Source organism: Durotheca rogersii (genome assembly GCF_024521655.1).
Source record: "Durotheca rogersii strain YMJ 92031201 chromosome Unknown GGS23scaffold_11, whole genome shotgun sequence".
NCBI classification, from domain to species: domain Eukaryota; kingdom Fungi; phylum Ascomycota; class Sordariomycetes; order Xylariales; family Xylariaceae; genus Durotheca; species Durotheca rogersii.
Window position 1 is genome coordinate 549,001 of NW_026251242.1, and position 20,844 is coordinate 569,844.

Sequence of the window (20,844 nt, forward strand, 5' to 3'; positions counted from 1 at the left end):
CTTCTCTTTCTTCTCCCCCACCCTCTCCTTTCCCAATTGCCTTTGCGATCGGGCCAATTCCATCTAGTTTCCACCACTGTAAAACCCTATACACTTCCCCCCTGCACTCGATTCATCATGTTCAACATGCGCCGGCTCCTGGTCAGCGCCCTGCTGCTGGTGGGCCTGAGTATGGTCTGCTTCGCCCAGACGGCCGACGCCACCAAGGGCCCCAAGATCACCCACAAGGTCTACTTCGACATCACCCATGGCGACGAGCCCGTCGGCCGTATCGTCATTGGCCTGTACGGGAAGACCGTTCCCAAGACCGTCGAGAACTTCCGTGCTCTGGCTACTGGCGAGAAGGGTTTCGGTTACCAAGGTTCCACCTTCCACCGTGTCATCAAGGAATTCATGATCCAGGGTGGAGACTTCACCAAGGGTGACGGCACTGGGGGCAAGTCCAGTGAGTAACCACATCTTGAACGAGGGCTACACTACGGATACGAGAATGCGCTAACAGCATCCCTCGGAAGTCTACGGCGAGAAGTTCCCCGACGAGAACTTCAAGCTCAAGCACACCAAGCCCGGTATTCTGTCCATGGCCAATGCTGGCAAGGACACCAACGGCTCTCAATTCTTCATCACCACCATCGTCACCTCGTAAGACTCGCTCCCCCCCGTCGATCGGGAAACATCCAGACGAATCCAACCAAGGGCCGCCGGGCTAACTATAGAACAGGTGGCTCGACGGCAGACACGTCGTATTCGGCGAGGTCCTTGAGGGCATGGACATCGTCACGAAGATTGAGAACGTCAAGACCAAGCCCGGCGACAAGCCGGAGCAGGTGGTCAAGATTGCCGAGAGCGGAGAGCTCCCAGTGCCGCCCGAAGGTATCCACGTGGAGCTATAAGCAAAACACACGCACGCACTATTGCCCGTACCGTCCCCGTGCCGTCTCTATCTCTGCTCTATCTCCGCCGTGTTCTTACTGATACCTTTTTCTGCTGCACCCCCCCTTGCAGGTACATATGGGGAATCTGAGTGGGCTTCTGGCGCCAACGACGAAGAAGTGAACCCTTTCGCCGACGCTGGTGCGGTCCCGTCCGAGGGGTGGTCTGTCCTTCAGAAAGCCCTCCTCTTCAGCGTCATCCTGGCCGCGGTGGCTGTCTACATTCGCCTGTCTAAACGAAATTACGAACCGGTTCACGAGAAGACGTTGGCGTAGGGCGAGTGTTACGATGCTTGGTCGCGGTACATAGAGGCTAAGAATGGTGCAGCGCGATGCAATACGATATACATGCAATTGGCCCCGTAACCTTGTATTTACCGCTGGCGGATTGCCCGTGTTATCGTAGTCGCTTCTGTATCGTATACGTAGTTGTATGTGCGGCTCCCTGTTGACAACTGGATAAGGTTTGATCTGGCGTGTGGCCATTTTGTCTTTTTTTATTATTCTTAAATCCTCCTCCCTCAATTTCATACCCACCTAACCACCTACTACTAATCTACAACTTCATCTGCATACATCCACCGGACAACTCAATTAAATTTTAAACCAAAATTGGCCAGCGGGTTTTGTTTTTCTTTTCTTTCTCTCCCATTTACTCCTCTTCTTCGACCCCCGAGCATGAAGGTCCTCAGCCTCAACTTCCTGACGTGCGCGGTCAAGGCGTGCAAGAGCTCGTCGGCCTCGTACCCGCTGCACCCCAAGGACGCAGAGCTGGCGCGCGATGACGTCCAGGTCAACGCCCGGCTGCTCGTCAACCTGCTGCCCCGGCTCGACTGGGCCGCGCTGACGACGACCGCCCAGGAGGTAAGTGTCTGCTTACCTCCTTTTTTCTTCTTCCCCTCTTGCGTGCATGCGCGCGGGCGCGGTGTGTGATCTTTCCTCGAAGGAGGAAAAGCAAAAAAGATTGATGGAGGGGTCGAGGGGGGGGAGTGTCTCGGTCTGAGGCTTCCAGCTATTTGATTCTTGCTTCTCCCCTACGGTTTCATAGGCGACGAGAAGAATGCAAATACAAACAAAAGCAAGTAGGTCTAAGCTAATGAAGCACCACAGCTCGGCTTCCCCCCGCTGCCGCCGGCGGCGCCGTCCGCCGAGGAGCTCCAGAGCAACGAGAAGGCACTGCGAGACCTGCACTCGCTACTGATAGAGACTCAGATCGTCGAGGGCAAACTCGTCTGCGCCAACTGCGGCCATGAGTACACTGTCCGCGAGGGCGTCGCCAACTTCCTGCTACCCAGCCACCTTGTGTGAGCGGACCTGGGAAAACATGCCAGCGGGCCTTTTCTCGTCGATTAGCCGGCTAGATGGCGGACTCGACTGAGCTGAGTTAGATTCTCCTGGGGGATAGAGAGGGTAGGGTGGAAGGACAAAACCGAGGAGAGGCTTCACAAGAAAAGGGAGAGGGAACGTAAGAAGGTAGAGAAGAGGGGAAAGCGAGGGTGGGGAGGTGCTCAGGAGGTCCAGAAATAAGTAAAGACCTACAGGTAGGAGAACGGCGTTCAGGAGTCAGGCGGACGGGGCATATGTGCAAAACCACATGAAACACCATACTTATCCTACGCAGGCCTATATTTCTGCCTTAACATGGTTATGTGCGATCTGGAAGAAGAGCTAGCCTAGAGAGAGATCGAAACCTGGAAAACAAGCCAGCTCTACTTCCATATGTAGATCTACAATTTTCGAGTCAACAAAACGCTACTGTTATGCTTGCTGTATCTGCGAGTGGGTGAGCGCGTATATAACACGACTTCGCCTCACTACACAACTGATTTCTACGTTACTAGAAGACATGCTACACTGCAACTTTGCGACCTGTTTTGCCCAGACTCCAATGACCCGAAAAATCGTACCAAAAAAAAAAGAAGACCACGCGTACACTTCCGTAGTTCGAATTACACGTAATGCCGTCAGCTAAGGGCCTCGAGCCTACTGCTGCTTCCTCTGCGCGGCGGGCCCCATCTCCTTGTCGAAGGCGCCGTACGGGACCTCGAGGCTAGCGACGGCGGAGATGCCCGCGTACAGGATCGACACGAGAACGGTGACAGTGATCAGGGCCGTGAATATGCCTGTATATGAAAGTACGTACGTCTCTCTATTAGCCACGACGCCGCCTACGAAGAGGGGACAGGAGAGGATGAACGCACCGGGAGAAAAGTATTGATATTTCTGGAACAGGGGCAGGTTCGGCTCGGCCTCGCGCGCGCCCTGGCGGACGGCGTGCGGCAGCGCCCGCCGGAGCTCCGCGTGCACGGCGTCGGGGAACTCGGCCGTGTACGGGGTCGCCGGGTGTGCCTGGGTCTGGGTCTGAGTCTGCGGCCGCCCGGCGGCGTAGATGACGGTGTAGGAGCCCTGGGCCTCGAGCTGGTCGAGGAGGAGGCCGAGCTGGTCGTCTGCGTTTGCGCGGCGGCGGCGGCGTGTCAGTACTCTCCGCTGAGGGAAGGCAAGGCAAGGCAAGGCGCAGGGGGGTAGCGTACCGTTCTGCTTCATCGTCCGCGCGACGCTGCCGGTCGCAGGCAGGGGCTCTAGGTCGAGGACCTCGACGGACGGGCGCGCCGCCTCGCACGCCTCGCGGATGTAGGCCTCGATCTCGGCGGCGTCGGGCGCGCCGCCGGCCACCTCGGCGACGGCGTAGCGCGAGCGGGCGCGGCCCAGCGCGGCGCGCAGGCTCGTATCCGGCTTCGACGCCGCCGCCGCGTACAGGTGGCCCGCGTTGAGGTTCGGCTGCGACACCACGAGGTACCGGTCCGTCGGGCAGGACGCGAGGAGCCGCCGCGCGGCCGCGCGGATCTCGGTGCCCGACTGGATCTGGTCCCAGCCCGCGGGCGTGTCGACCCTGTTTGCCGCGCGCGACGCGGTCGGTTAGCTATACGAGGTTACACGCTCACGAGAGAAGGGAGCGGAGGGAGTAGGGGAAAGGCGAGAGAGCGAGCCGGGCGCCGCAGGGAACGACGAGGCCGAATTGCGGCGTACGTACTTCGCGGTCGAGAACAGGACAAAGGGGGACGTGTCGGAGAAGGCGCGCGCCGACGACGCGCAGCACGCCGCTAGGGCCGCGGCAGCCGGGATGAGACGCATGGTGATAAGTCGATTTCCTCGGGAAGCGGTGGATTCGTCGTTGGGCGATGGTAGTCGAGATGGAATCTGGAGCTTCGACAGCTCGGAGTGTAGATGTGTTGGAGGTCGGCGAGGCTATGCACCTGTGTACGCAGCACTGTACAGAGCCAACAAACTTACCTAAGTCCTAGTCGGCTGGCCTCGCAGGGTCCGTGGATGCGGCCTCAGCACTAAGCGTCAGGCACAGGTGGCCTGTAGGATGGGCCTGTAGGTGCTGGAGGGTCCCTAAAGACATGCTGAAACCTGGTACGTTGTGGCGGAAATGACGGGGGTTGGACAGACCGATAGGCGGGTATCGTTATCTTATCAAAAAGAGGTACTTATGTACCTGCAAAAATAATAAAATCCGGCATCCAAAGACTTGGTGCAATAAGACGCTGGCTTCGGTCTCTGGATCGCCACGCCTTATATGCAGCCACGAGGAATCTAAGACTAACCCTCGCCTCAGCCTTGCGTGCACGTCGTGCTTTAACTTCCAACCTAGCACACACCTCTGTCCTATCCCACTCCGCGCTTCGTTCGTAGCCTCTACAGAATGTTCGCCCGGCCGCGAGCCAGGAAAGGCTTGCTACCTCCGCCGCTCAAGAAACGCAAGGTCCTGCACTCGGTGGACGAGATCACGTTCGACGACGGCGCCCGCGTCGACTACCTTACGGGCTTCCACAAGCGCAAGCTGCAGAGGACCAAGAATGCGCAGGAGCAGGCGGCCAGGAGAGCGCGCCAGGAGAAGATCGAATTCAGGAAACAGGTACGTCAGCGGCTTGGGGGTGGGCATTGGGTTACGAAACCTTTTCCTAAGGCGGAAACCTCTATTCTAGCTACGCGAAGATCGGAAGAGAGAGGTCGAGGAGCACGTGCAGAGTGTCAACGCGATGTTGAAGCAGGCCGAGCAGGCGGGCTACGTGGGCGGCGAGACGTCCTCCGACGGCGAGTCGGAGGGGTGGGGAGGCATTCAGGACAATACGCCCGCGCCCGAGCCTATCGATCACGAGGAGGAATACGTGGACGAAGAACGATACACTACGGTGACGGTGGAATCGGTTACCGTGTCCAAGGACGGGCTGAAGAGCTCTCGGCCTGCGGAAGACGACTCGAGCGAGGAGAACGAAGGGGAGGCGGCGCCAGACGGCGACGCCGAACATGCTCCTCCGGCGAGCAGAGAGAAGGCTTGGCCCAAGAAGAAGCAGAAGTTCAGATACGAGACCAAGTCGGAGCGGCGAGTGAGCCAGAGGAAACAGAGAGCCACCAAGAATAGAAAGAAACCACGTGGTTGAATTAGTGCATTCTCTATCCGTCTCGCACTCGCAGGCTCTGCTCTTGCAAATACCACGTATAAGTCCACCAAGAAATAAACATGCTTTGCGCGCACCGTGTAACCGAGTCCCCCCCGTCGCGTCCCACCCTGACATCGCCCATCTCTCGCGGTATCGGGGGCGGAGGGCCGGTCGATCGACTAGGCTTGTCCAGGTAGGGCAGACGTGGTGCCGGTACTGGTAAAAGAAACCCGCAGCCTCCTCGAAACGTGCCGTTCGCCCCGGGAACCCGACTCGCATCGTGCCGCGGTACCGGCTTCGGCGAAGGCGCCGTCGGCTTAGATGTTGCCAAGATCCGCCTGGAGGTCGTCCATCTCCTTCTGAAGGGCCTGGTGTTTCTTGGTCATCTCCTCGTACTTGGTCTCCCACTGGTCCCGCTCGTTCTCTAGTGCCTGTACCTTGCGCTCGAAGTGGCCGGCTTTTACGTCAGTTTGGCGTAGCCTGTGGAGTTGGGACGATCGGTCAGCTGGATAATCCCGTGTGTCCTTGGTCTTCTTTCATGTTTCTTCTCCTTCCCCTGCGCTGGTGTGGGCCGGATAGGGAGTTTTGGAGGGGCGCAACTTACTTCTCGTTTGTCTCACGAAGTGTTTTGTCGGCTGCCTCAGCTTCTTCCTCCAGCAACTGCAGTCTTCGTTGGAGAGTCTCGTTGTGCGTACCATGTTGCAGACCTTCATCAGCAGTCTTCTTCAATTCTTTAATGGTGGCGTCCATCTTTTCGTTCTCGGATTCCAGGAGGCCGTTCTTGTGAGAAAGCGAGGTAATCTCCTGCTCCTTCGCAAGGTTCTCCTGCTCTAGGGCCTTGACCTTGGCCTGCAACTCCTCGACTTTGGCAGCGGACTCGTCAGCCTCCAGGCGGAGCTGGTTCATTCTCTGCAGAAAAGGGGGTCCGGGTCAGCGTCATCGGGACAATATAAAATCCACAGGGCGCGGTGCGCGATGAGTAGGCAGCCTCACGACAGCCCGGCAACGAGGGCTGAGATGGCGCCCGGGTCGTAGCATTTCGTTGTTGCTGGTGGTGGGGTAAAGGAGACGAGAGAGGGGGGTTGCTGCTGTCGACTCACCTCCCTAATGCGGTCCGCCATTTTGGCTTCTTGTCTAGAATAACACGGGGTATGTGTGGCAAGGCAGAAAGAGGCAGGGAGAAGACCAGCGTCCAAGGTTCAGCGATGTAGATAGTAGTTGTGAGATGAGGAGTGAGAGAGCAAGTTTGCGGCTTGGGGGTGATGGAAAGAAAGGAGAGGAGAAGAGACTCGTTGAATAAGTGATGGGATATCGGGGGCTAAACCTGATGGACAGACGGGCGAGGAATTTCATTTAGTATGTTGTATGGGCAGACAGCAGGGTTAGTTAGGTGGTATGGGCGGTATAACGGGGGCATCCGTTAGGTACTCTTACTACCACTGTATGGGTACCAGCATAGGTACGTGAGAGCGGCGGCGGGGCTAGGTGATGGATTGCCCCGCCTTCCAGTCTGTGTCATCTTGCACTTCCTGTTGCCCTCGTAAGCGATAGATTAGGAATAGGGGGGACCCGTTTTATCCGTTGTTTTGGGCGCACAGTGCCATCGCCGGCGAACCGACCAGGGCTATTGGCCAGCGGCCGTAGTTATGCATCTAAGCAGGGCCACACACAGTGCGCAGAGAAGATCATGCGCACGGACTCTGCTGGTGACTGATGATGGAGGGGCAGCTATGTACTGTACATACCTAGTGTGCTAGGGCAGGTACATTAAGTAGGTAGATTAGGTGCCTACCTGTAGGTGGCCTGAGACGTTGCTGTATCCAGCGTGCAGTACCTTTCCGGGGATTATCGCGCATCATCTCGTATGTACATACCGGCTTATGTACCCGTAAGCAGTTGCTTTGGCAACTGCTCCCTCAACCTAATCCAGCCAAAACAACATTTAAACCCCCCATCTGCTTTCTACCAATCTAACTCGTATGTGCCCTCATCGACATACGTGAGATAGTATTGAGGCGTCTCCTAATTGCGAGCCGTACAATCGACAAATTAGGATCCGAGTAGACACTTGTCTACGTTTTTCGACTTTCTTATCGGGTCCTATTGGTTCTATTTCATCAACTTGTTATTTACCGACGGACGAACATTTCTGTCGTCCGGCTTCACCTTGAAAATTCCAACTTCCGAGGATCCACTGCGAATAACCTGCCCGCGCGGACCGGAGCGCATTGCTCCTCGGTAACACGGACGTAAACAATCAATTCGTCAGCGCCAATACCACTCGCAATCTCCCAGAGGAGACCGCAAACCTACCTACCCACTAGTACCGCCTAAATCAATCCGGCATCCCCTCGAGTCTCTCCTCGTCTGCTCTCGTAGCCCAATTCGCGCACGATGCTGGCTGCCAGGGACCAGGAGAACTTGGCCTTCAGCCGCCAAAACACTGCTGCGCTGAAGCAGCAGCAGGGTCAGGTTAAGCGCCAACTACAGCCCAACACGCCAGGTGCTAGATATGCGAACACCCCGATCAAAGTCCCTCTCAATGACGAGAATGGCACCCACGCAGCAGGGCCCGCTAAGAGCGTGCTTGGTGCTAAATCACGAGGCAATGAGAATACTCTTACATCCCAAGGAGCGAAGACAGTGAAGAAGGCGAACCTCGCTACGCCCATGGGTACGTAATTAGTAACTCACAACGGTTGGTTTGGGAAGGAGATGCCATACTAATAAGTAGAAGCAGAGCCGCACAGCCGGGCGCCTCTAGGTAACAAAACGACCAACGCGAAAACCAATGGTCGACAGGCCGTCAACGTCAAGAGTGCCGTTCGCGACGTTGAAAAGTCCCAAGCCAAGGCACCGACAACTATTCGATCGAGGCAGAAGCAGCCGCAGGCTGAGCTACAAAAGCTGCAAATTCATGCCGAAGGTGCGGATCCCCTCAGCGAAGAGGAAGTCGAGTATTGCCCTCCCAGGCCCAAAGATCTCCCCTACGAGTCCGATGTCTTCCCCGATGGCGCCCTCACCTTTGACGCGTTGAAACCGGAGAATCTGTTCAGGGGTTACTACGACTATTATTATAACCCTGTCGATGAGCATGGTGTCCCCCTGGCAGATAAGCAGTTGGAGGAGAGGAACAAGAAGGCCATGGAGGAATGCGATAGACTCATAAAGGAAGACATGGATAAATTCGAGTGGAGTATCCAGGATGAATTAGAATCCGGCAAGAACCCAGTCCTGGTCGCATCTAAGGGTGCACCGGATGCGAGTCTCGGCGCAAAGAAAGTCGTCGCAACGAAGGGTCCTTCCACCGTCCAGTCGAGGAAGGCTGCCGGCGCCCTCGCCATGGACGATACGACCAAGTCATTGCAGCGGAAGGTAGCCAGATCTATGGAAGCCAGCAAGGTCCCCGTCAGGAAAGCGGGAGCTTTTGCCATTCCTAGTTTCAAGCGGCAGCCGAACCCGCCGGTCCCGTCTATTCCGAGGAAGACGTCGCTGGAGATCGAAACCAATTCGAGGACCACCATTGGTTATAGCAAAGGTCGATCTACGGCCTCGATTCTCGCCCAGGGGACTGCGAGTATGGATAAGCCTGCGCCGAAAGCCGGGATTCCTCGCCACGATACAACACTGTCCCGTCAATGGGACAAGATCATCACGCCGGCACGATTCGCCCAAACGCAAATCTCGGCCGCCGAAGATCAGGAGTGGAAAGAGAGGGTTCCGTTCCTGTCCATCTTCAACCCCGGAGTCGGTGATGACGGTGATGACGATGACGACTTTGAGCTCGTCCCGGGCGGTATGCCGTCTGCGGAGGAGGACGAAGAGTTCGTCATGAAGCTCGCCGATTGAGCGGTTTCCTGCCGTTCAAGTGGCACTCGGTGCGAGGGGCGGAGTTGGCGATGGCGATTAATTGGACAAGGGTGCCGTAGTTCGGCGCAGGTGCTCAGTTACGCCACGGAGCATGCGCGCGCGCACTCTTTGCCAGGAAGTCCGGTCGCATGTATCGATAGTCTACGAAGCTGGTTTCGGCGTTCACCGACGGGGGATTGGTATTTGGTTGCTCTCAATTCCGTAGATACCATCGCCTACAAGGTGTTTCCTTTAGCACGTAGGGAGCCCCTATGGTGCAGTCCTTGAATGCCCTAGGACTGGCTGCGGACCAGGAGTTATCTCTTATGCAAGCAACATATATTCCACACCTTTCACTCCTGAACCAAGTTATACAGTAGGGTATGCTGCACACGATTACTGCTTGGAGGCCTTAGGGACAAGGCCGGTCGCTGATTACTGACGCCATGCCGTCAAACTGCTACGTAGCTTTGTTGTCGCCGCAGCACCTCGACAACGAGGCGGTTTCGTCTATGTATAGGTCGAGGCCCAAACGGACCCGACGTGATTAGGCAGATTTCTCGGTATGCTCCCCAGGATAGATATAATAATACCCTATTATGATGTTGCTATTAAAAAGGGGGATGAGTACTATCCACCCATGCAGGCACAGATGAGGGACTTGGATGCCGGTCTAAGTATGTACAGGACCTTAGCAACCCAACCTATATAATAGGTACCTGCTTCCTCTGGGCGAGGGACACCGGGACAGGAGGTTGGCACACATCCAATGCATGCGGTCACTTCTATGCACCCACGCACATCTAGAATCTAAGGAGAATACGACGGCCGAGGTGCCTGGTGAAAGGGAGGGAAAACAGTCGCATTCCCGTCGTAGATCTGACGGGCGGAGCGAATTCTATTCGCTGGCACCGTTCTATTACTGACTCCTCGGTGGGAGGCAGCAAATAGCAGTTATGGCGACATGCAGTGACGTTGTAGCGCAGTAGTCGGTGGCAGGGTTGGGTACTTGCGCTGCGATCCCCGGGTACGTACTACCTAGCGCGTGGGTACCTCCCTCTACCTGCTCAGGTACCCAGTCACTTACGTACCTAAGCTCTAGGTGCTGACATCTCAGCGAATCTCCGTTGCCCGGTCGTAGGCATGTGAGGTAGGCTGCAAAGTACCGAACCCGCGCAGTCCCGCGTACCGTAAAGTACAGCCCGCGTACCGACGGCTAGGCCGACGCGACGACGCCACACGCAAGAGCGGCGGCGCAGGTACGGTGAGAGGGAGGCATTCCAGTGGTGGGTACCTGATAGAGGTAGGTTTGGCAAGTATCTGCACAGGTACCTCCTGAGGGGCCCGGTCTTGGGCACACCCGTGATTCCAGGTGGTGTGCGGTGCTGAGCCCGACGCCCGTTAGGGGTTGAGGTTCAGGTAACGGCACCCTGTAGCAGTACCTAGACGTCCACAGATGGTACCTAGGCACGCAGGTACCTACCTACCCACCTCCTATTTATGGATGTACTCTCTTGGCAGGTGAAGATGAAGAAAAGAACAGAAAGAGAAGATGATGAAAAAAAAATTAAGAAATAGAATTGTGGCTTAGGTTTGTGGCTGCGCTGTCCCTCTCTCCCCAGAACCAAAGCCCGGATAGGTGCCCATGGCCCCCCCCCGTCTCCATCCCTGAAATGAGAATCGGGCTTGTTCCGTCGACAGCCAATTCAACTTTTCGACATCGACCTCTCCATTATCCCATTTCTCGCCAACTCCCTCCGATCAAGCCAACATCTCGACCTCTACGGGCGCCAGACCCCCAGGCCTGCATTTACTATCTATCCGCGACCGTGTCCGGTCAACCTTCTGCCGCCTGCCTTTCTTTTTTTTTACCGCCTTCACGTCCTCAACGCAATCCATAGCTACCACATCTCTCCTGCCCTTTCACGAGTCCCACACGTCAGATCTCCAAGCCTGTCGCGTGGACGCAGCGGTTTCGCGTGTCCTCCCGCCGCCCTCACAGCACCTGCAACACACCAATCCCTACCCCCATCTTTCCTTCTTCTCTGCCGGCTACATGGATGGTGTCATTGATCCGTGTCGATTCGAGATATGATGGTCGGTGGATAGTCGGAGCCGCAGACTTCGACCACCCCCATCATGGCTCCTAGCGCTGGATACAAGGAGTTCTTTCCGAATGCTCCTCGCGCCGCTCGAGACAAGGCTAATGAACGGGAGCGCGAGAGGTCTACCAAGGTATCAGAATCTGCCGACGCGGGTTCCAAGGCCCCGACTCCCGCCCATCGCGACGGCGCCAGATATGATTCGTCGTCATCGGAGGCCGCACATCCCCCGACGGATGATACCGAGTCGTTGTCGGGAGACATTCTGAACGGTGTTGGCTCCGCGAGCTCGCACGCGAGTACCGTTTCGTCTGTCTCCACCACCTTCAACCCTTCCGCCGCCATGAATGCTCCGGCATCACGCGCCTCCAACAGTGCCCTCACTCCCCTAACCACAGTGGACTCACCTGCATATCCCCCAGCTATACAGTCCGCAAAGCAGCGCGTCGCCGCCTCTCACCAGACTACAAGCAGGCGTGATGCCGCGAACTCTACGACGGCTATGCCATCCTTATCCACCTTCCCCGGAGTCGCTGGGCGCCCCCCGGCTCGAGACCCCAACCGTGTTATAAGGGGAGAGAAGTGTATACACGATCCCTCAACCGACAAGAGCTTGTCTTCGAGCGATAGGAAAACCATGAAGCCCAAGTATAAGAACATCGGCCCGGTACGTATACAGACAATACAATACAACACAACACACACACACATATATATATATACATGGGGGGAGGGAGGGGAGAGGGGGGGCGTCATCTGATTTGGCGTGAATTCGTGGCTAATTCGTTGAATAGGAAGATGACGTCCCCCCTCAAGACCCGCGTCTCTCTAAGGGCAGTTGGCTCGACTACATAAATGTCGATTTCCATCTCCCGAAGGCGAGGTTGCGCCAGACGCCGTATAATCTAAAGCCGTATCCCTATGATCCCTCTACCTCTATCGGCCCTGGCCCGCCAACTCAGATTGTCGTCAGCGGCTTCAACCCATTGATCACCTTCTCCAAGGTGGTGAGTCAATTCGCCCAATTCGGCGACATCGCGGAAAGCAGCAATAAAATGCACCCCGACACCGGTAGTTACTTAGGTTTTGCAACCTTTCGGTACCGAGACTCGCGGCCTCAACGACGGCCTCCCATCTCTGCCATCGAGGCTGCCAAGCGAGCTGTCAGGCAGATGAACGGGCGAAAAATCGAGGCCAATTATATAAAAGTGTCGTTCGACCGCGACGGTAAGAAAAGCCGGGCTATGCTCGAGGCCATCCTCAAGAAGGACCGCGAAGAGGCCACGCGCGCAACAACTACGCCGCCCGTACCGACGGGACCGAGGCTGAGAGCCTCTGAAGTTGTCGGTCGCGCACCCCCGACAGCCCCGAAGGGGCCCGCTGCCGATCGCCAGCGGCCCGGGGCAGCAGGGGAGACGAACTGGTCGCTCCCCACGAAACCAAAAGCTTATTCCATGTTGATCGATTCGCAACCTGTTGCGACGACCCTAAACGGCGAGCCGTATATCTTTGTCCCCGAGACGAGCGTCCCCGTCATGATAACGACGATACCTCACATGAAGAAGCGCTTGAAGTCGTTCCAATTCGATGATATTAGAGCCGATAGGACCGGATACTACATCATATTCCCCAACAACTCTCTCGGCCGTGACGAAGCATACCGGTGTTTCCGATCAGCAGACGGCAGCGCCTTCTTCACTTACACCATGGCCATGAAGCTTCACGGCGTGGTTCCGTCGGGATCCTCTCACCCCCTCGGCCACGCGCGCCAAGGCGAACCGGAAAGGAGATCGCTTGCGGATACACGTTATCGAGACGAACACCAGTATCGACCCCGCGACGAGCGACGACGCGACGACGAGGCCGTCTTAGAGGAGGAAAAGAAGCAACGGGCGAAGAATTTTGACCCGGTCATCGAGGCCATCGAAGTTGTTCGTCGCGAGATGAAGGAGCATCTGATCAGACATATCCGTACTAAGGTCGCTGTACCTGCTCTGTTCACCTTTCTAGATCCAGCGAATCACATAGCTAAGAGGCGCAAGCTGAACCTGGAAGATCCTTCGGGTCCATCGCGACCCATCATCAGCGTCGAAGACCGAGAGATCACGCCGATCAGCACTCCCAACTCGCGGGCCGATCCAATTGAGCGTCGCACCGCCCGTCTCGACGTTACGGCTCTGCCCCGTATAAGGAAAATTAAGGGGCAAGGTGCCGCGCAGAGACATTACGGCTTTACCGATCCGTTCGCGCGTAAGCGGGCCTCCGTAGTTCATAATGCCTTCCGCTCCCTTCACCATCGGCTCCAGCCTCCAGATAGCGATGACGAAGCCTCGGAGGATGAAACGGAGAATCGCGACTCTGTCGCGCCCGACATCGAGGAGCCGGAGTCACGGCCTCGCAGTCGTATGAGCACCGATGAGGATGTCTTCGAGGACAACTTCGCCGACGAGGATTCTATGACGGACGCCAGCTTTCCCGTTAACGACGGGATTCTCAAGACTAAAAAGCGGAAACTTGATCTTCAGGTTGAGGCCGCCATCAAACGTCAGAAGAAGTCGGATGCGGAACTCTTTGGCGTTACTATTGACACACTTGAGAGCGAGTTCCCTACTCCTACCGAGGATGTTACCGTGCCCGACGTCGAGCTTGGCAATGAAAAGAGTGGCCATGTTGCGGAACTACCTATCCTGCCCGAGAAGGCCGGCAAAGGTAGGAAGAAGGCGGCGGCACCAAAGCCAAAGAGGAAAACGAAGAAGCAACTTCTTGAGGAGCAGGAGGTCATGAAGAAGCAGCAGGAGGCGGCATTTGTCGATGAGGCTTTGGGACAGGCACAGAAGGAGGAGACGCCAGAACCCGAGGGGCCATCGCCGAAGGCTGTGGCCGACGGGGCTCCGGAAGAGATACCCCCTCGAGATGAGCGCTTTTCCGACGCGGTTGTTCCGGCGATGACGATGCCGGAAGGGTTCAGGCTATCGGTGCAATCCATATCAAGTCTTGAACTTCAGCGGAATGATGTTCCCGACGCCAGCAAACTCAAGAAGAAATTTAGGTCGGGCGATGTTGGCAACCCTAGGCTCTGGATCTGGAGACACAATCGCGTACGGGAGCTCAATACCGAGCCGGGGAGAGTTACAGAGCCCATCACTATCGAGGGCTACTATGTCCCAAACCCCACTGGATGCGCCCGTACCGAGGGCGTCAAGAAGATCCTCAACTCGGAGAAGTCCAAGTACCTTCCTCATCATCTCAAGGTTCAAAGGGCCCGAGAGGAGCGGCAGCTACGCGCAGCCAAGAAGGATAGCAAAGATGCGGCGGCGGCGGCGGCCGAAGCAGCCAGGCTCGCGGCTGAGAAGCTAGTAGCTAAGGGTAACTCGAGAGCCAATCGCGTCAACAACCGGCGCTTCGTGGCGGACCTGAACGACCAGAAGAGAACATTGGGCCAAGATTCGGATGTGCTGAGATTCAACCAGCTTAAGAAGCGGAAGAAGCCGGTCAAATTCGCCCGCTCTGCGATCCACAACTGGGGTCTCTACGCGATGGAGAACATCAACAAGGACGACATGATTATTGAGTATGTCGGGGAGGAGGTCCGACAGCAGATCTCGGAGCTGCGCGAGAACCGATATCTCAAGAGCGGTATCGGCAGCAGCTACTTGTTCCGCATTGATGATAATACCGTCATCGACGCCACGAAGAAGGGCGGCATCGCCCGTTTCATCAACCACAGCTGCATGCCAAACTGCACGGCCAAGATCATCAAAGTGGAAGGCAGCAAGAGAATCGTCATTTACGCTTTGAGAGACATCGCTCAGAGTAAGTGGATGTTTTGAGTACCATCCCCTCCTCGTGTGGCGACGATGCTAACGACGTGTTTCCGTAGACGAAGAGTTGACGTACGACTACAAGTTCGAGAGAGAGATTGGAAGCTTAGACCGCATCCCTTGTCTCTGCGGGACCGCGGCGTGTAAGGGGTTCCTCAACTAATCCATCCTACTTGCTAGTCTAATAATTAATACCTTTTCCCTCGCCGGAGCTTGGCGTCTCGTTTTTATCTTCTTGGCCTACTTGGTATGGGCGACTCCGCTGCTGGTGCTTCGCTATCGTCCCTCGGTGGCTCGCCCCCCTTCGAATCCTCTGTCTGACCTTTGATATATATCCATGTATGGCGGGATTTCGGCCTGTTGGCACCGGGGCCGAGAAAAATAAACAATGATAAAATGGGGTGTACAATTAATTGTTAGGTTTCTTTCTATGTTTCGCGCCCATGCGCAGTTGTCAGGTAAAGATGTTTCTTCGCGGTGTCCATGCATTCGGCCCTTTTCTTTCTTTCTTTCTCTCTCCGCGGAGTCGAGATGACAGCAGTCCCTGGGGATTACCTACTGTTTCCCGTACATCGGGACGAGAGTCACGCTACGAGGGTCCCGCCTAGGAAGGAAAATCAAACCAAGACGCAGAAAAGTCTGGCCGCCATTTATACCCATGGCGAAGTGGTGTTTTCTTTCTTTTTTTTAAAAAAAAATTGTTATTGGTGTCGTTAAAGAGAGGGCAAGGGGAGTGGGAGAAAGGGGAAAAGACGGGAAAGGGGGGGGGGGGGGGGAAGACATGAATTCAACAGACGAGGTCGGCATTACATGTACATAGAAGAGATACGTTCGTCCACCCGTCCGCCTGCCCGCCCCGTTCATCCACACGAGGCGTTATCAACTCTAGGGCCTTGCTAAGGGCGGCATTGGGCAATAATCATGATTGTCTATATTCAACATGGGGAGTCATGGTATGCGAATCATCTAACTTTGCTTGTTCTTTTATCGCTCTCTCTCGTCCCGATCAGCAGACGAAGCCCCCTCATTTTTTTCCTCCCCTTTCCTCTAGGGGGGTCGTAATCATACCCGTACCAGTGATATATGGTCCTTTCTAACTCTCCGCCCCCGACAACTGCGTAGTGAATGCCGCATCGTGCCATGGCCCATCCATAGCATAACAGACAAGACCCCAAGAACGAGGTAGGCTGTCTAAAAATCCATGTCACCCTAATTTTTTTTTCTCCCGTCCCATTCCGCCTCAACGCCGGCGCAAACGCCTTCGGATGGAAATGCAGCAGGAAATGGTAGTAGTATTCTTTCGTCGCGAGCGTCTCTCTGCTTGCACGGTCTTATTGCGGGGCGCCGGGCAGCCTCTCGATGACGTACTTGCCGCGGGCGACGTTCATGATGGGGACGCCGGGGATCTTGCGGATGCGGCGGCAGAGGTCCTTGTCGTTGGTGGCGACGATGTATATGCGGTGTTTCCTAGAAGGGGGGGGATTTGGTTGTTAGTTTGTCTCTCTGTCTCTGTCTCTGTCTCTGTCTCTGTCTCTGTCTCTGTCTCTGTCTCTGTCTCTGTCTCTGTCTCTGTCTCTTTCTCTCTCTGTGTGTGTGTATATGTGTGTATATATCGAAGGTAGGGGAGAGGAAAAGGAAGAAGAGGAAGAGAGGGAACGACAAGACGCACATGACGCGGTCGACGATGCAGTCGTCGGCGTAGACGCCCTTGTGGTCGCAGGGGAGGCGCTGCCAGCGCTCGTCGCGGGCGATGCGGAGGGCGATGCGGTAGCGGGGGCCGAGCTTCTCGAGCTCGGCCATGACGCAGTCGGTGACGATGGGGTGGCACTTGGCGTAGAGGCAGTCCATCATGGACTCGAGCAGGGGCAGCTTGCGCTGGACCGTGTGGCTGAGGAAGTTGGTGTCGACGAGGACGGCGTACGGCGGCACGAGCGCCTCGTTGTGCTGGAAGAAGAGCTGCGACGGCAGCTGGGGCACCTCGCGCCGGGCCACGACCTCGCCGGCCTTCTTCTTCTTGCTGCCGCCAGCCGCCGCCGCCGCCGCTGCCGACCGCGGGTTCTGCGGGTTCGACGCCTCGCCCTTCGTCCGGTTCTCCTTGAGTCGGCTGTCGCGCCGCCCGATGACGCGCTTTACCTGCAGGAGAGGATCGACGGCGGATGTCAGTCAGTGGGTGCGGGGAAGAAGTGAAGACAGGACGACAGGAGCATGGGGACATTCGTCGTTATCGACGCGGCGGGGCGAGCTGGGGGAGGGCGGGGAGGAGGAAGCGACGGACCTGGGCGAATTTGCGCGTCTTCTTTGCGACACCCATGGCGGCGGGTATCTACCTGGAGAACGGAGCGGAAGCGAGCGTCAAGTTCTGGCGGCGAGAAGGTGAGAGGGTGGGAAGGGCGGCTGGGGGGATGTGCCGGTCGCGAAGAGGCGGCCGGAGGAAGGAATATCGGATTAGCCGAGACGGAGGTTGCGTCTTTAGTTCCGGGCGGGGGTGCAAAAGAAAGAAAAAAAAAGAATGGGGGCCCGGTTGAGCTAGGTGCGTTTACCCGGCGCAACGGGAGCCTGCACTTTGCAGCGCTGCGACACCCGGCGCTTCTCGTGGACGATGCGCGGGTACATTTATGCCGACAGAGCACGGCACGTGAATGCGTAGCCACTCTATGTGGTACTCTAGAGGTACTTACCTAGAGGTAGGTACCTACGTCTAGCTAATATACATCGCTGCCAAGGTACGCCGGACCTGCATAGGCCAAGTACCTGACGTACTATTGGGTACTAGATGCAGCGCAATCTGCTGCTGCAGGGCCTGTACTGAATCTGCCAATTTCCATGGATCTGCTAATTTACGCCCACCTCGATTCTCCCTCTCTCTCTCTCTCTCTCTCTTTCTCCGTCCCCCAGAAACGGATGATCACCCGGACCCGCTCCTTACTGGGGAAAAAAGCGTCGCGAATCCAGGAGCGCGCGCTGCGACGATCCGATGTGGGATAGGCGCATATGCCTGTCCGAATCGAAGGTGACGATGGCAACGACCCGTTTGAAAAGAGAGAAGAGAGAACCTCCCCCCCAAAAAGACCGTGGCGTGGAATCGGGGTGTCCTGTTTCCTGTACGAAGGTGCCCCTGGAATACGAACAGGAACAACGAGGTCCGGCCTGCATAGCATGATGGGGAGGCGCCGCGCCGGCGGGATTAAAGGGGGGGCAAAGCTGCTCGCTGATCTCCTTGGACTCCTAGCTATATACGTGCTAAACCCACGTATGCCGGGGTGGTGGTGGTGGTTTTATACGATCAGACCCCGGGCAGGGCTGGGCAAGGCGTGGAGTGGCGGTGCTGCCTGTACTCATATGCTGCTTGTGCATGTTGTGCGCAGTACTACCGAGTAGCACGACAGGAGCAAGCTGCGAGCGTGCGCCGGCAAGTTGCCGATGCTTGTCTCTTCCTGTCGGTCTGTCTGTTCTCTCTCGGCCTCTCTATCGGGGGATTGTTTGGGCCCGTGCATGTCCTTCCGGTCCCTCTCTCTCTCTCTCTCTCGGTTCTCTCTGCCATTTTAATATGTAGTAGTAGTATCTATACAATTTCTCTCCGTAAATGTGTACCTGATGTGCGCATGTATGTGTACCTAATGTGTACGTGTATGTGTGTGTGTGTACATGTTGTGTATGCGCATGTACATGTACCAACACATGCCTACCCAGGTACCCAAGGTACTGATTGCGTGCCTCGTGCATGCGAGCAACACATAGGTAGGTACGTACCCGCATCTCTCCGCGCCCTCTCCCATTCCCATTCCCATCATTCCCAGCTTGCCCCGTCTTCGCCCATCCATCCCCATCCATCCACCTACCCCGTCAGCGCCAGTCCTCACCCTCCTTTTCCCCTTGGATCGTCCTCCCGTCTCACCCTGCCAGCCAACAGCCAAGTCAGCCAGAGGCGGGAGGCCAGGGACAACAACAACAGGACCGCCCTCGACATCCATTCCTCGTCCCTCCTTAGCAACCTTACCAGTATCCATCCTACCCTCGTCTCCAGAGGTTCCCCTCGTCTCTCTTTCGCTCTGACCAACTCGAGTCCGAGCCCGCCTTTTTTTTCTATCCCACTCTCTCGCGCCACGATCTCATTCTTTTTTTCTCGTCGGGGTCGAATACGACATTCCCACATCCTCCCCCAATCTCTCTCGCACCCACCCACACACGCATCCGTCGCCGCAGATCCAACAACTCTCCGCCTCATCGTAGTTTGTAGTAGTGCTAGCAGAAGTCAATCCGTCCCGACGTGGCATTCCGAGCGCCCATCGTCGCCCGTCGAAGGACAGCATCGGGAGCATCTCGTTTTCGTATCGATAATTCGCCGCCGCGTCGGCCCGTCCTCGCGAATCCGCCCAACATGCGCCCCCAGCCAATCCTCTACGCTCTGCTCTTCGCAACCCACGTCGTCGCCCAAGGCCGCACCTCGGCCGACGACGGCGACGTAACAACTCCCACGGGAGACGGTAACACTCCGACACCCACTTCGGCCAGGCGACCCCAGACCACCGAAGAGACTTCTCCCCAGACTAGCACGGAAAGGACGCGGACGACAGAGGAGGCGTCCACTACCGAGCGCACCTCGACTACCAACGAGCGCACCAGCACCACCGAGAGAACGAGCGAGCAAACCACAGCGACCACCAGCACCACCGACGCCAGCCCGCCGTCTTCCAGCGCCTCCACCAGCGAAGAGCCGCTCCCAACCCTGCCAGGCCATTATAGCTACCCGCCGCCCAGCGTCCCTCCAACCCAGAATGCTCCGTTCATGCAGCCGTCGAACGTGCCAGAGGGCACCGTCTTTATCGCAGTCGGTGCCATCTTGGGCGCCTTCGGCGCCGCCGTCTTGATATGGCGGGCCGTGGTGGTCTGTCTGTTGCATCGTTCGGTCAAGAAGGCAGCCATGGCCCAGCACATCGCCAACGACAAGGCCACATACCTACCCCCCGCCGCGCCCTTCTACAAGTACACCGACCACGCGTCGACGGCCTCGCTCGCCAACGGCTCGGCCAGCCGGGGCGTGCGTAGAACTACGCGCGGCCCCATCCCGTCGTCGACGCCCAGCCAGTCGAACCTGTTCTTCTCTCCCACCGCCCCGACAGCGCCTGGCGGCGGCGGCGGTAGCAACCGTGAATCCCGCTTCCTGCCTTCGGGTTTCTATGCCGCCGGTGCCGGATCCCCGCAGCCGGGCCACGGCCACTCGATCAGCCTAACGAACCTACGGCCGGACTCGCGCGGCCACGGACGGCCCCTGGGCCACACGCCGCCCGAGTCGCCGAGCCTCCGGGCCCGTCCGGACCTAGGTCAGCGGGACATGAGCGCGAGCTCTCTGAACCTCAACCGCCCCCCGAGTGGGCGGGCGCCCAGCGCCTTCCTAGAGGATCTGCTGGACGACCAGCAGAACCAGTTCCCGCCGTCCGGTCTCCACCATCAGCACACGTGGAGCCAACCTCATAACCGACAACATTAGACGGATATCCGATACAGCGACGCGGTTCTAGAGAGAGGTGTTCGTTTCTACCACGGAGTCCGGGATATGGGTATACTGTTTTCTTCTATATTCGGTGTTTCGTATACTCTGCCGCCCGGATTCGGTCGTCTCGCCTCGTCGAGAGCCGGGCGGGGAGGAGTAGGGCTTTCAAAGCGTTTGGAAGAGGACGCGACGTTGGGCGGGTTT

At 57.0% G+C, this 20,844-nt stretch overlaps 8 protein-coding genes across 8 annotated transcripts; 5 read left to right on the forward strand and 3 right to left on the reverse strand.

Moving 5' to 3' along the window:
- Positions 1–117: 117 nt before the first annotated feature.
- On the forward strand, positions 118–2,727 carry GGS23DRAFT_609892 (cyclophilin-like domain-containing protein; the record flags this gene model as incomplete). The annotated part of the gene is made up of 6 exons (XM_051520299.1): positions 118–445; positions 516–642; positions 722–873; positions 1,114–1,202; positions 1,653–1,796; positions 2,043–2,727. The coding sequence occupies 6 exons, from the start codon at positions 118–120 to the stop codon at positions 2,238–2,240; spliced, it is 1,038 nt and encodes a 345-aa protein (XP_051371532.1). The 3' UTR covers positions 2,241–2,727.
- GGS23DRAFT_69493 (ER protein BIG1) lies at positions 2,190–4,454 on the reverse strand. The gene is made up of 4 exons (XM_051521200.1): positions 3,964–4,454; positions 3,464–3,822; positions 3,134–3,379; positions 2,190–3,055 (listed from the first exon to the last, which is right to left on the reverse strand). Exons 1-4 carry the CDS (start codon positions 4,062–4,064, stop codon positions 2,916–2,918), a joined length of 846 nt encoding a protein of 281 aa, XP_051371533.1. The 5' UTR covers positions 4,065–4,454; the 3' UTR covers positions 2,190–2,915.
- A 34-nt stretch (positions 4,455–4,488) lies between these two features.
- GGS23DRAFT_569642 (nucleolar protein 12-domain-containing protein) lies at positions 4,489–6,095 on the forward strand. The gene is made up of 2 exons (XM_051516465.1): positions 4,489–4,851; positions 4,922–6,095. The coding sequence occupies exons 1-2, from the start codon at positions 4,639–4,641 to the stop codon at positions 5,375–5,377; spliced, it is 669 nt and encodes a 222-aa protein (XP_051371534.1). The 5' UTR covers positions 4,489–4,638; the 3' UTR covers positions 5,378–6,095.
- On the reverse strand, positions 5,695–6,498 carry GGS23DRAFT_597139 (tropomyosin; the record flags this gene model as incomplete). The annotated part of the gene is made up of 3 exons (XM_051518576.1): positions 5,695–5,857; positions 5,982–6,286; positions 6,478–6,498. 3 exons carry the CDS (start codon positions 6,496–6,498, stop codon positions 5,695–5,697), a joined length of 489 nt encoding a protein of 162 aa, XP_051371535.1.
- An 808-nt stretch (positions 6,499–7,306) lies between these two features.
- GGS23DRAFT_569647 (uncharacterized protein) lies at positions 7,307–9,821 on the forward strand. Its single transcript, XM_051516466.1, has 2 exons — positions 7,307–8,051; positions 8,115–9,821. The coding sequence occupies exons 1-2, from the start codon at positions 7,772–7,774 to the stop codon at positions 9,224–9,226; spliced, it is 1,392 nt and encodes a 463-aa protein (XP_051371536.1). The 5' UTR covers positions 7,307–7,771; the 3' UTR covers positions 9,227–9,821.
- Positions 9,822–10,925: 1,104 nt separating this feature from the next.
- Positions 10,926–15,886, forward strand: GGS23DRAFT_569650 (histone H3-K4 methyltransferase Set1). The gene is made up of 3 exons (XM_051516467.1): positions 10,926–11,995; positions 12,123–15,141; positions 15,209–15,886. Exons 1-3 carry the CDS (start codon positions 11,366–11,368, stop codon positions 15,310–15,312), a joined length of 3,753 nt encoding a protein of 1,250 aa, XP_051371537.1. The 5' UTR covers positions 10,926–11,365; the 3' UTR covers positions 15,313–15,886.
- A 345-nt stretch (positions 15,887–16,231) lies between these two features.
- Positions 16,232–17,720, reverse strand: GGS23DRAFT_70038 (Fcf1-domain-containing protein). Its single transcript, XM_051521202.1, has 3 exons — positions 17,425–17,720; positions 16,819–17,282; positions 16,232–16,616 (listed from the first exon to the last, which is right to left on the reverse strand). Exons 1-3 carry the CDS (start codon positions 17,458–17,460, stop codon positions 16,481–16,483), a joined length of 636 nt encoding a protein of 211 aa, XP_051371538.1. The 5' UTR covers positions 17,461–17,720; the 3' UTR covers positions 16,232–16,480.
- Positions 17,721–19,342: 1,622 nt separating this feature from the next.
- Positions 19,343–20,721, forward strand: GGS23DRAFT_70066 (uncharacterized protein). The gene has a single exon (XM_051521203.1). It carries the CDS (start codon positions 19,528–19,530, stop codon positions 20,635–20,637), a length of 1,110 nt encoding a protein of 369 aa, XP_051371539.1. The 5' UTR covers positions 19,343–19,527; the 3' UTR covers positions 20,638–20,721.
- Positions 20,722–20,844: the final 123 nt, after the last annotated feature.

What these genes read in the sequence shown, in the direction of transcription:
- GGS23DRAFT_569642 (XM_051516465.1), top strand. Translation starts at nt 4,639, where the DNA reads ATGTTCGCCCGGCCGCGAGCCAGGAAAGGCTTGCTACCTCCGCCGCTC. An exon ending in AGATCGAATTCAGGAAACAG is followed by an intron (nt 4,852 to 4,921) that starts GTACGTCAGCGG and finishes CCTCTATTCTAG; the next exon opens with CTACGCGAAGATCGGAAGAG.
- GGS23DRAFT_69493 (XM_051521200.1), bottom strand. Translation starts at nt 4,064, where the DNA reads ATGCGTCTCATCCCGGCTGCCGCGGCCCTAGCGGCGTGCTGCGCGTCG. An exon ending in GTCCTGTTCTCGACCGCGAA is followed by an intron (nt 3,823 to 3,963) that starts GTACGTACGCCG and finishes CGCGGCAAACAG; the next exon opens with GGTCGACACGCCCGCGGGCT. An exon ending in GCGGACGATGAAGCAGAACG is followed by an intron (nt 3,380 to 3,463) that starts GTACGCTACCCC and finishes GCGCAAACGCAG; the next exon opens with ACGACCAGCTCGGCCTCCTC.
- GGS23DRAFT_70066 (XM_051521203.1), top strand. Translation starts at nt 19,528, where the DNA reads ATGCGCCCCCAGCCAATCCTCTACGCTCTGCTCTTCGCAACCCACGTC.
- GGS23DRAFT_569647 (XM_051516466.1), top strand. Translation starts at nt 7,772, where the DNA reads ATGCTGGCTGCCAGGGACCAGGAGAACTTGGCCTTCAGCCGCCAAAAC. An exon ending in GAACCTCGCTACGCCCATGG is followed by an intron (nt 8,052 to 8,114) that starts GTACGTAATTAG and finishes AATAAGTAGAAG; the next exon opens with CAGAGCCGCACAGCCGGGCG.
- GGS23DRAFT_569650 (XM_051516467.1), top strand. Translation starts at nt 11,366, where the DNA reads ATGGCTCCTAGCGCTGGATACAAGGAGTTCTTTCCGAATGCTCCTCGC. An exon ending in AGTATAAGAACATCGGCCCG is followed by an intron (nt 11,996 to 12,122) that starts GTACGTATACAG and finishes TTCGTTGAATAG; the next exon opens with GAAGATGACGTCCCCCCTCA. An exon ending in TTTGAGAGACATCGCTCAGA is followed by an intron (nt 15,142 to 15,208) that starts GTAAGTGGATGT and finishes GTGTTTCCGTAG; the next exon opens with ACGAAGAGTTGACGTACGAC.
- GGS23DRAFT_70038 (XM_051521202.1), bottom strand. Translation starts at nt 17,460, where the DNA reads ATGGGTGTCGCAAAGAAGACGCGCAAATTCGCCCAG. An exon ending in AGACGCGCAAATTCGCCCAG is followed by an intron (nt 17,283 to 17,424) that starts GTCCGTCGCTTC and finishes CCTCTCCTGCAG; the next exon opens with GTAAAGCGCGTCATCGGGCG. An exon ending in TGCATCGTCGACCGCGTCAT is followed by an intron (nt 16,617 to 16,818) that starts GTGCGTCTTGTC and finishes CCCCCCTTCTAG; the next exon opens with GAAACACCGCATATACATCG.